Genomic DNA, 12,729 nt, shown 5'->3' with positions numbered 1-12,729 from the left:
GCTGGACTTTAACCATATGCAGATTTTTGTGGGAATGTTGTGCCATGTTGAACTGGCACGGTGTTTGCCTGTTTACGTGAAGCGTTCCTTTACCCCAGAGGTGAACTGTATGATGTTGCAGAGAGAAAACGGGCCACAGGGCATGAATAGTCCTGCCAGGCGTAATGTTCGACTCATTGGGCCTTAACTATGGTTTATTGATGACTGCTGAACTTGTCCAAGTCACACAGAAGCACGCAACACTTAGTTTGTGCATCCTGGTGATTATTTCTTATAAATTATTTTGCACACTAATCCAGGTGATTGCGTATTTTGTCATAACAAGCCATAGGGAAGGACGTAGACAGTCGATCGGCCTGACTAGTCTATTGCTTTGAGCAATATTCCCACACGTGAAAGGGAAATAGGTTTAAATCTCATATCATGTATTTTCTTGTGACGTCATTTATTCTCATTCACGTGTAAGCTCCTGTAGGACGAGCTTGTATCGGCACAAGTGTTAAAATGCTCACGCAGACACCGAGACGCTGATTAGTTTGAACAGTCGGTTATGAGGCCGTTAACTGCTGCTGCCCCTGTTTTCTGTTTTTCCAAGAGAACCTTGGAGAGGGAAGTCAGTCAGTGTGAGAATCTAATCATATGGACGGACTGTGATCGTGAAGGAGAGAATATCGGATTTGAGGTGATTGAAGTCTGCAAAGCAGGTCCGTGTGGAATGAGCATCCATGTGGTTGGTCATTGCTTGTTTGACGTGCATTTCCTCGTGATGAAGCGGTACACCGGCATATTAACTCTCCTAAATGTGTATTTTTTATATATAGTAAAACCAAACATCCCAGTTTGGCGAGCCAAGTTTTCTGAGATTACCCATCATGCAGTTTGCCAAGCGTGCGAACGCCTCATGCAGCCCGACCATAACGTGAGCAATGCCGTGGATGTCCGACAGGAGCTTGATCTGCGGATTGGTATGGAACTCCGAAGGTGGTGCAGTTATTGTAACATTACATCATTGAATGGCACTTTAGTGTATAAACTGTTGTCAAACATAAAACTGCCCACCTTTATTCATAAACATATTCTGTTGCCATTTGTGTTTGGTCTTTGAGGAAAGGTTTTACTCTGTGTGTGGGGTAGAGGCTCGTTAATAAAATGTAAGGCATTAGGATCGTGAGCTCGGTAGGAAATATCATTTTGACATGGATCAAGGATTTTGTTTCAGTTAAATTGTTCTGTTCGTGTATGCTGATGGAAGGCGGTGTTATTGACCATAGTGCTTGGTTAGGTTGAGGATGTCACCATCACTAAAAATACGATTTGTGTTCTCCAGTGTTGAAGTATATAATTAATTTGAAATAAAATAAGTATTTTAAAAGTTGTAGAAAAAACTATTTCAGAAGTTTTTTTGGTTTTTTTTGTATACAAAGTTGAGGCTCATGTAAGATGTAAAAATAACATAAACATAAACGCACATTAAACATAATAATAAAGGGACCGGGAGACGAGAGGGGGAGAGAGAGGGCAGCTCCACAAAATTCTGAAAGCTTTGGTTTCTACAGCGTGAAGCCGAGCTAGGTGTGAGGCAGGAGCACCAGCCCAGAGGGGAGGGCAGTACTCCATTGAGCTGCGGATGAAAGTTTTGTATGTGTTGAGGAGCTCAGAAGTGCCGAGAAATGACATCGCACCAAGAAAGGACATTTATCAGAGTTTGCCTCTGAATTTAGCCCAATCGTGCATGCGCAGAAAGGAGTGAGATAATTATTTTGATTGTTAATGCAGCATATTTTACACACCACCTTATTTAACATGTTACCTTAGTTCTTCCTGCATGTTCTTTATGTCCTTTATGACGTCCTTAAAAACAGTACATTTCCTGTTTGTAATGATTTTCCATTTTGTTTGACTTCTATACAGACAGGTTTTTCAGAAATGGCCGCTATGAGGCGTAGGCTGCTGATCAGAAATTTAAATCTGTGCGCCATCACTTGATCAGCCGCCCAACCCCTCGCACTTTCCCCCAACCCCTACCACTTTACCCGAACCCCTCCACCTATCGCCCAACCCCTCTACCTATTCCCCAGTGTGTACACGATACAATGTTGCTAGATGTTGCTTCTTGTTTCTTTTTTCTTAGAGCGAGGCTCATGGAAGAGCAAGAAATATTTTTCCATTCAGTGGTTAAGATTTTTTAGTCAAGCATTCATTCAACATTTAGTTGCTTTTCATTTGAAATGGAAATTAATATCATGAAGTTGTCCCAAAATCGCTGAATTGAAGAAACTTTTTAACTGCAGGTGCTGCTTTCACTCGCTTCCAGACACTGCGTCTTCAGAGCATTTTCCCACAATCCCTTACCAATCAGTTGATCAGCTATGGAAGTTGCCAATTTCCAACTCTGGGATTTGTTGTGGAAAGGTTTAAAGCCATCGAGGCATTTGTCGCAGAAGCCTTCTACCGTATAAAAGGTAATTGCTTAATGGCGCTACTTCATGATGATGCAATGTGTGCCTTGTTCATGGTCCCAGTGTGCCCAGCTCCTTTCCCATGTGCCCCCGCTCTCTCCCTATGTGCTCCCGCACTCGTGAGCCCCCAATGGATCCCCGTGTATCCCCGATTGCCCCCCGTGTGCCCCCACTCGATTCCCGTGTGTCCCCGCTCGCTCCCCGTGTGCCCCCACTCGCTCCCCGTGTGCCCCCACTCGCTCCCGTGTGCCCCCGATCGCTCCCCGTGTGCCCCCGATCGCTCCCCATATGCCCCCACTCACTCCCCGTGTGCCCCCGCTCGCTCCCTGTGTGCCCCCGCTCGCTCCCCGTGTGGCCTAAACACTCCCTGTGAGCCCGCTCCACTTGTGTCCCGCTCGCTCCCCGCCCCGCTCGCTCCCCGTGTGCCCCCGCTTGTTCCCCGTGTGAGCTAAACACTCCCTGTGAGCCGCCGCTCACTCCCCGTGTGCCCCCGCTCGCTCCCTCCCCGTGTGCCCCCGCTCGCTCCCCGTGTGCCCCCGCTCGTTCCCCGTGTGGCCTAAACACTCCCCGTGAGCCCCCGCTCGCTCCCCGTGCGCCCCGCTCACTCCCTGTGTGGTCTACACACTCCCCCTGAGCCCCCCGTGTGCCCCTGCTCGTTGCCCGTGTGGGCTAAACACTCCCCGTGAGCCCCCGCTCGCTCCCCGTGTGATAGCGATTTGTTAAGATTTTGCGCACTTTGTTGTTGTTGCAGTAACTCACAATGCACAAGATGAGACTGTGGAATTTGTGTGGAAAAGAAAAAGGCTGTTCCACCACACAGCTTGTTTAATTCTGTATCAGATCTGCCTTGAGGTAAGAACTGAGTGTGTAAAACCACTAGGGTACCATTATGAATTTGTCTTCTCTTTTTGTATGCAGCACCTGGCTACGAGTAGCATCATTGACTGAGTGGGTGACTGTGCCGCTGATGCAATGCCCCCCCTATAGGTTAGAACAGGAATTTGTAAATTCTGCATGGTGCTGGCGACAGCTCGTCTACGCTTTGCCAAGGACACTGTGGGATCTTTAATGTCCACCAACTGATGCAGGCACACGGTACTCCAAGTTTACCGTCCATCCGAGGGACAGCACACACACATGCATCACCCTACTTGCGAAACAACAGGATGACAGTTTGTAGTCGAGCATAGATTTGAATTGAGGTTAGATGTCTGAGGTGATTGTGCATACCTCTAGGCCATTCTGCATCCTATGAATTAGGTGTGCAAAACTACTTGGGTAAAGATATTGTTGCGGACGCGGTTAAAGATGTTATTTTACCGAGCAGTTGGTATTACCGCGACCGAACAGTTATTCCCCGATTAGAACCCGATTCCACCCAAACGTTGGCCGGATCGCACCGCGGCTGCTCAATGAGGGAAAAGACTAAAACGACGAATGCAAAGAGGAAGACGAAGGCAAAGAAAGGTTTGGAAATACTACTAATTTTATTTACTATTTACACACATAAACAAAAAGAAAGCAGTCACGTTTATTTACAGCACATAAGACGCAGGTGACACAGTGAAAATACTAGCTTACCTACAGTCTTAATTAACCCAGGACAGAACAAACAAAAGACAGACTCACGCGGGGAATGATGACAGGAATCGCAGGAGGTGGATGGCTGGAGGTGAACGCTTGGTGGAGCCAACGCGGAGCTTGGTGGAGGTGAATGCTTGGTGGAGGTGAACGCTTGGTGGAGCCAACGCGGAGCTTGGTGGAGCCTTGGTGGAGGTGAACGCTTGGTGGAGCCAACGCGGAGCTTGGTGGAGCCTTGGTGGAGGTGAACGCTTGGTGGAGCCAACGCGGCTGGTGGGGGGTTGGTGTGACGGGTTCTCTCTCCTTCCCTCACAAGCTTCAGGACTCTTTCTCTCTCTTTCTTAGTCCCACCCAGTCCAACAACTTCCTCTCTTGCTTAGTCCAACTCAAGGCCTTTCTGTCTTCTGATCTCCTCCCTCCTCGACTCTCTCTGGGGGCCTCTGCCTCGGGTTATATAAGCCCCACCCTTGACCCTTTGCGAACCTCCCCAAAACGTTCTCTCTCCGCCCTCTAAAGCCAACCCCTCGTTCTGGGTTGGTCGGCAAGGGCTGGTTCACTCCTCCCCTCTATGACGAGGTGGGGACCCGCCTTTCTTCCCCAACCCTGCCTTGTGGTCAATGGCGGATGAAGGGAAAACCGCCCAAAATGCAGTTGGCAATTGACGAAAAGGGGGAATGGAGGTTTTGGGAATGGGAATGAAGGGAATCTATCTCTTTCACTTGGTGCAATGGAGTACTTCTATTAATGGGAGACACAGCCTTACCCTAAAACACAGAATAAGATATAACTATCGAACAGGGGTATTCTATGATTGGCTGACGTGTATGCTTGTGGAATTATGGGACGCCCTTTGACCTTTACACAGCTCCGGAGGCAGGAGGCGCAGAATAACAATAATAATAATAATAAAGCACACAATCAAAAAAAAATACAGTCCTCATATCCGCAACAATATGAACTGACATTGTACTTTAATCACCTTCCATCTACTTTAAAATCGGTCCATGTCACTGCATTACACAATATGGTGCAAACAGATCCTCTTAATTACAGGCCTATCAACTTGTTTCTAATTATAACAACAACAACAACATGCATTTTAAGGCCATTTTCCCTGCTAGAGCGGGGGTTAGCCTTGCGGTCCCCATGACAATCTTCTCCATTTTGCCCTAATTTCTGCATCTTTCCTTGTTTAACCCCCTTGCCCGCATTTCTTCTTCCACCATCTTTAGCCAAGTCTTTCTCGGTCTTCCCCGTCCTCTACTTCCTTCTACATTCATTTCCATCACTCTTCTCAACCAGTCACTTTCATCCTTCCTCAACACATGACCAAACCATCTCAACCTGTTCCTCTTCACAGCATCCATCACAGGCTCTATTCCCATCATCTTTCGCAATTCATAATTTGTCTTCCTCTCTCTCAAAGATACTCCGCACATCCACCGAACCATTCGCATTTCCACCCTTTCCAGCCTTCGTTGCTGCTCTATGTTCATTACCCATGTCTCGCCCCCATAAATCATAACACTTCTCACACATGCAGCATGCACCTTTCCCTTCAGCTTCAACGGCACTCCCCTCCTCATCAGCACGCCACTCAGTTCCCGAAACTTTTTCCATGCACATCTCACTCTAGCAACCGTTGCCGAGTCTGATCCACCTTCTCCATTCAGCATGTCTCCGAGGTAGCAAAATGTTTTCACACCTTCCAGCTTCACGCCGTCTCCAAGATCCAACTCAACATTTCCTCCATCTGCAGCTCCCTCTGTGCACACCTTACATTTGAATGTACAGTCACATGAAAAAGTAAGTACACCCCATGTAAAGTTTTGACTTTTTCAACATATTTCAACATACAGCTATTTGATCTTCATTTCAACAATATTGATAGATAAAGGTGATATAATATAACAAATATCATGAAACATTCACATTTTGTAGTCCATTGTATAATTTAAATAAACATAAATGCAAATTTCGCATGTGGAAAAAGTAAGTACACCCCTACATTTATCACTACTTCAAATACCTAAAATTAGAATCAGGTGCACCAGCTCAGGTGCAAATGATGAGAACATCATTAGAGAGGATCTTGGAGGAACCTGTCTTATTTAAACATCAGACATTTAGTTTGGTTTGCTCTTTGTTGTTGAAGTGTGCGGCGTCACAATGCCTAGATCAAAAGAGCTCTCTGAGGCCTTCAGAAAGAAGGTTATAGATGCCTATGAGTCTGGGAAGGGATTTAAAAAGATCTCCAAACAATTTGAAATCACTCATTCGACTGTCTGGAAGATCATCTACAAGTGGAGAAGATTCCAAACAACTGCCAACTTGTTCAGGCCAGGCCTCCCCAGCAAGTTCAGCCCGAGAGCAGACCGCAAGATGCTGAAAGAAGTCTCTAATAACCCCAGAATGTCATCACGGGACCGACAGGTAGCTCTTGCCACTGTTTATGTCAAAGTGCACGAGTCTACCATTAGAAAGAGGCTGCACCAATTTGATCTACATGGGAGGTGTGCCAGGAGGAAACCTTTGCTGTCCAGAAAGAACATCAGGGCAAGACTAAAGTTTGCCAATGAACACCTCGGCAAAGACCAGCACTTCTGGAACAATGTGCTCTGGACAGATGAGTCAAAGGTAGAGCTATTTGGCCACAGTACCAGAAGACATGTTTGGGGAAAACCAAAGACAGCATTTGACCACAATAACCTGATACCAACTGTAAACCATGGTGGTGGAAATATTATGGTTTGGGGCAGCTTTGCTGCATCAGGGCCTGGGCAGCTCACCATCATAGAATCCACTATGAATTCTTCATTGTACCAGAGGGTGCTTGAGGATAATGTGAGGCCATCTGTCGGAAAGTTGAAGCTCAACCGAAGGTGGACCTTGCAACATGACAATGACCCTAAACATACCAGTAAATCCACCAAGGAATGGCTGAAAAGAAAGAAATGGAGGGTTCTGGAATGGCCAAGTCAAAGCCCGGATCTAAATCCCATCGAGATGTGGGGGGATTTGAAACGAGCTGGGCATGCAAGAAACCCCTCAAACATCGCACAGCTGAAAGAATTCTGCATGGAGGAGTGGGAAAAAATTTCTCCCAGTCGATGTCAGAGACTGGTAGACAGTTATAAGAAACGCCTAATTGAGGTTGTTTCTGCCAAAGGGGGCAATACCACCTATTAGAGCCAAGGGTGTACTTACTTTTTCCACATGCGAAATTTGCATTTATGTTTATTTAAATCATACAATGGACTACAAAATGTAAATGCTTCATGATATTTGTTATATTCTATCACCTTTATCTGTCAATATTGTTGAAATGAAGATCAAATAGCTGTATGTTGAAAGATGTTGAAAAAGTCAAAACTTTACATGGGGTGTACTTACTTTTTCACGTGACTGTAGCTGCCACACTGGTTAATGACCCCCTCAGACCACTACATTTTTGATGAACCCACTCAGCGCACATTGTACATTGAATGGAGTTCAATGTTGTTTCTAATTATAAGCAGTCATGAAATGCATCATCACATTTGATGTTAATTTTTTCCTTTTGTCCAATGGCCTGATCTTAGAACATCCCTTTGGTTTCTGATCAGGTCATCCACCCCGGATCTCAAATCAGGCCATGCTGCTGTGGCTGCTCTCGCCGAGTAATGGATGGAGGCTCTCTATGTCAGACATGAGATCAGGGCCGTCTCTCTAGACATGTCTTGAACCTTCAATACATCAATACAGTCTGGCATCTGCTTTGCTCTCCAACCTCTCTGCCAATGGCATCCAAGGTCGCCTCCACTCGTGGATTATTGACTTCCTCTATTCTCATATTCAACGTGTAACACTTTATGATCCTCTCATTTCCTCTCCTTGTCGAGGCTGGAGCAATTCCTCTCCTTGTCAAACCGGATCCGGATCCTCACCAAAATCGAATAAATTCATCCTTGACACTTCCCCAACTCATCCACCAAGTTTTGTCCGAAGCCGCCCATACCTTTTTGAAATATGGTGTTCTTGACAGACAGACAGACAGACAAACGGTTGAATACACAACTTCTGGCTGCCTTTGGTTGCAGAAGTAATTAATCGCTTTACTTTTTCCATTCTCATCTTCCTAGTATGTTTGTTTTCTGCAGGAATGATTGAACTCTATGTATTTTTTTTTTAGAACCCGACAGCCAAGGTTTTGAGCGTGACGAGCAAGCCCAAGAGCAAGTGGAGGCCTCAAGCCCTTGACACTGTGGTACGTGCCGCGTAATTGGGCCGACATTTTGGGTATCAGGGTGTGCAGTCTCTGGTTGCCTGTTGTTTATGCCATTTATCTGTCATTCCGAAGGAAATGGAAAAGCTTGTATCCCGGAAGCTGAAGCTGAATGCCAAGGAAGCAATGAAAATTGCAGAGAAGTTGTACACACAGGGGTAACATTATAATCAGTGGATGTTATACAACATGGTCAGTGCTGTGGGACGGTTGAAGAAAATGTACGGATAATTTATATTTCCAAATGCAATTTCAAAGTGTGGCTGACTCCATCTTGTGTACGGTTATTCCAAGGATAGGTCATGTCTGTGTGTACAAAACCGTGAACCAAACCAGTAGAACTAGAACCAAGCTGGAACCTCTTTTATCAGGGGATCCAAATAACGGAAGACCCATTCTCCGGAAAAAGATCATGGCCAAAAATAAATACCAGCAGTTATTTTCCTGATGTAACTTTGCACGAATCTTGCGCTCTCGCAGGTTGTTGGTGGCATTTTTAGCAGTCGCTTTTGTCCCTCTAAACTTGTATGCATAAAATCTAGAGAAAATTGGACATGTGTAGTGTGTAGCGCTGCCTCCAGGTGGGAGAGGGTATTACAGGTTTTTATTATTTTCAAGAATAAAATTGATGGAGCTGTCATTTGCCTATACACCACCCAAATAAAGGTGTGTCAGAAGAACGTGTTGCATGCTTACTGCTTAGGACAAGATCGCCCGAAGGGCGGGTACTCTGCAGGTATATACAGTAACATATATATATATATATATATATATATATATACACACACACATAGCCGTTGACTACCTGCTGGTGCGTAGGCGAGATAGCGGACACCTCCGGGACACAAAAGTGATCCCGGGAGAGGAGGCTGTTTCACAGCTCCACTTGGTTGTCTGCGACATAAGGGTGAAAGGTGCGAGGAGAGCTCGGCGGGTGAAGTACCAACTGAGAATGAAGGTGTGGAGGTTGAAAGAGGTGACAGTGAGGGAGGCATTAAAAGAGAGGCTGAGTATGGTAGAGGATGATGTGGTTGAGCTTGAAAGTGGTTGGATGTCAATGAAAGATAGTCTGTTGGGAGCCGTTGGTGAGGTATGTGGATGGACAAAAGGACCACTGAGGCACTCGGAAACATGGTGGTGGGATGATGAAGTTGGAAAGAAGATTGACGAGAAGAGGAAGAAGTTCAAGGAGTGGCAGAAGGTGAAGGGTATGGGGGCAGAAAAGGCAGTGCATGAAAGTTATAAGGCAGCCAAGAAGGCTGCAAAGAAAGAGGTAGCAAAGGCGCAGGTGGCATGTAGGAAAATATTCGGAGAACGCTTGGATTTGGAAGAGGGTCAGAGAGCAGTATTCAGGATTGCAAAGCAGATAGCGAAAGAGATGTGCGATGTGATGGGGGTGAGTTGCTTGAAGTATGAAGTGGGACAAATCGTTGTGGACCCAGATGGAATTAAAGGAAGATGGAAGAGATATATGGAAATACTGTTGAATGCAGAGAATGAATGGGATGGCAACATAGAGAGTAACCCAGTTTTAGGATCGGCAGAGAAGATAACCGAGAAGGAAGTTGAGGAAGCGATAAAAGCAATGAAGAGTAGAAAAGCGGGAGGTCCGAAGGGAGTTGTGGGAGATATGTTGAAGGCAGCGGGAAATTGGGGTGTGAAGAGAATGACAGAGATCTGCAATCTGGTGGTGAAAGAAGGCCGCATTCCAGTGGATTGGGAACTGAGTACCCTCGTCCCTCCACACAAAGGGAAAGGTGACCCTCTGGACTGTGGCTCGTAACGAGCGATAAAGTTATTGGAGCATGGAATGAAGGTATTGGAAAGGATGTTGGAGAGGAGGATAAGGAAGAAAGTGAAGATTGACGAAATGCAGTTTGGATTTATCCCAGGAAGAGGAACGACAGACGCGCTTTTTATTGTGAGGCAGTTGCAGGAGAAGTACATGGAGAAGAGGAAGAAGTTGTTTCTTGGGTTTGTTGATCTGGAGAAAGTATTCGATGGGGTTCCACGTGAAGTAGTGACATGGGCATTGGGGAAGTTAGGAGTGGAGGAATGGTTGATCAGAGTAGTGATGGCAATGTACAAAAGAGCGCGCACAGCTGTAAGGACGAAGGACGGGAACAGTGGTGAGTTTGAGGTGAAGGTGGGAGTTGCTTCAGGGGTCGGTACTAAGTCCACTCCTATCTGTAGCTGTGATGAAGGTGCTGGCTCGGAACGTAAGGGAGGGTTTACCGTGGGAGTTGTTGTATGCAGATGATTTGGTGTTGATTGCAGAAAGTATGGATGGACTGAAGGAGAAGATGAACAAGTGGAAGGAATGTATGGAGACAAAAGGTCTGAAGGTGAATATCAGAAAAACGAAGGTGATGGCAAGTGGTAAAGCATGTGGTGAGGTGGAAAGAACTGGGAAGTGACCGTGTGCTGTGTGCAGGAAGAGTGTTGGAGTGAATTCCATTCAATGTACAATGTGCGCTGCCTGCACAGCCTGCAGGCCTGGTGTTGGGCTAGCGGCTAGAGTGCCGGCTTAGGATCCTAGGATCCTGGGTTCGAATCCCGGTCGATCGCTGAATTAACGCCAGGGGGGTTGACTCAGCCTGTCATCCTTCCGAGGTCGGCTAATTGAGTACCAGTTCACTGGTAATTCCCTGCTTGTCGTAAAAGGCGACAAAAAGGGTTGGCGGCAGGAAGGGCATCCGGCCGTAAAACATTGCTTCAAAAAGGGGACCAAAAAACAACAACAACCACGGTCCCCGAAAAAGGCCAACCCCCGCTTTGCGGGGAAAAATGGCCTCTAAACGGTGGGGGGGGGGGGGGGGGGTTCAATGTGCGCTGAGTGGGTTCATCAAAAATGTAGTGGTCTGAGAGGGTCATTAACCAGTGTGGCAGCTGCATTCAATTGTAAGGTGTGCACAGAGGGAGCTGCAGATGGAGGAAATGTTGAGTTGGATCTTGGAGACGGCATGAAGCTGGAAGGTGTGAAAACATTTTGTTACCTCGGAGACATGCTGAATGGAGAAGGTGGATCAGACTCGGCAACGGTTGCAAGAGTGAGATGTGCATGGAAGAAGTTTTGGGAACTGAGTGGTGTGCTGATGAGGAGGGGAGTGTCGTCGAAGCTGAAGGGAAAGGTGTATGCTGCATGTGTGAGAAGTGTTTTGATTTATGGGCGCGAGACATGGGTAATGAACGTAGAGCAGCAACGAAGTCTGGAAAGGGTGGAAATGCGAATGGTTCGGTGGATGTGTGGAGTATCGTTGAGAGAGAGGAAGACAAATGATGAATTGCGAAAGATGATGGGAATAGAGCCTGTGATGGATGCTGTGAAAAGAACAGTTTGAGATGATTTGGTCATGTGTTGAGGAAGGATGAAAGTGACTGGTTGAGAAGAGTGATGGAAATGAATGTAGAAGGAAGTACAGGACGGGGAAGACCGAGAAAGACTTGGCTAAAGATGGTCGAAGAAGAAATGCGGGCAAAGGGGTTAACAAGGGGAGATGTAGAAAATAGGGCAAAATGGAGAACATTGTCATGGGGACCGCAAGGCTAACCCCCGCTCTTGCAGGGAAAATGGCCTTAAAATGCCTGTTGTTGTTGTATATATAGCACCTCTTCACTGGAATGGTGACCATGAACTCACCTTCCTCACAGGCACTTGCTGCAATGGTCCTGGCCAATAGGGGATGCCTGACATGTGATTGTAGTGCATATACGTGTGTGCTTGCGGAATGCTTCTTCCTCCCCTTCCCTAATGGGAACATAAAAGACAGAAACTTTGTGAATTGTGTGTGTGTAGAATCTTTGGCAGACTGATGGGCCTTATTGCTGTTTTTGAATAGCTCCAGGAAAAGCCTTCGATTAATATAATAATATTGTAATAATAATAATGATAACTAGAATAGCACTCGGTCGAGAGCATACCTCCACCAGGCTGAACAGTTTGTTTTGTATCCCACTGATAGACCGCATCTGGATTCAGACCTGAACCAAAAGCTAATGGGCTTGTTCTTGTCACCAATACCAACTCGTCCACCAAGTTTAGTCATAACTCGTCCATAACTTTTTTTTAAATATCATGTTATATATCGCTTTTCACCCGATCTCGCAATGGCGAAGAATCACTTTAAAAAATTTAATAATTTTCGTATCAGAATCCATATGCACATCTTCACCAAAATCTAATTGAGTCGGTCTTGTCACACACTCGACCTGTTCACCACATGTTTCGTCCGAATCTGTCCACAACGTTTTGAGATATCTTGTTCACAGACAGACAAACAGAGAGACAGACATGGGTGAAACCATAACCTCCATCCACCTTGTTCGGTGGCAGAGGTAATGATTATAACATCCTTCCAGTTAATTGGAGGTCATCAGAGCTATTGCAAATTTGATTAATCCTGTTGCTCACATTGAGAATACCAA

General features: G+C 46.0%; 1 protein-coding gene across 3 annotated transcripts in view; it reads left to right on the top strand.

The window, feature by feature from the left end:
- Positions 1-12,729, top strand: part of TOP3A (DNA topoisomerase III alpha) — a 69,371-nt gene that overhangs the window by 16,035 nt on the left and 40,607 nt on the right. For all 3 annotated transcript variants that reach the window (XM_068109587.2, XM_068109586.2, XM_078774922.1), the window contains 6 exons: positions 596-704; positions 822-965; positions 2,292-2,462; positions 3,211-3,311; positions 8,212-8,286; positions 8,380-8,462. In XM_068109587.2, coding sequence (XP_067965688.2) covers positions 596-704; positions 822-965; positions 2,292-2,462; positions 3,211-3,311; positions 8,212-8,286; positions 8,380-8,462 — 683 coding nt within the window. The remainder of the gene's footprint in view (positions 1-595; positions 705-821; positions 966-2,291; positions 2,463-3,210; positions 3,312-8,211; positions 8,287-8,379; positions 8,463-12,729) is intronic.

Source organism: Myxine glutinosa, chromosome 3, assembly GCF_964187855.1.
Source record: "Myxine glutinosa chromosome 3, kmMyxGlut1.1, whole genome shotgun sequence".
In the NCBI taxonomy this organism is placed as follows: Eukaryota; Metazoa; Chordata; class Myxini; order Myxiniformes; family Myxinidae; genus Myxine; species Myxine glutinosa.
Note: the sequence above shows the minus strand (reverse complement) of the source record. Positions and strands in the feature narration are given on the sequence as shown.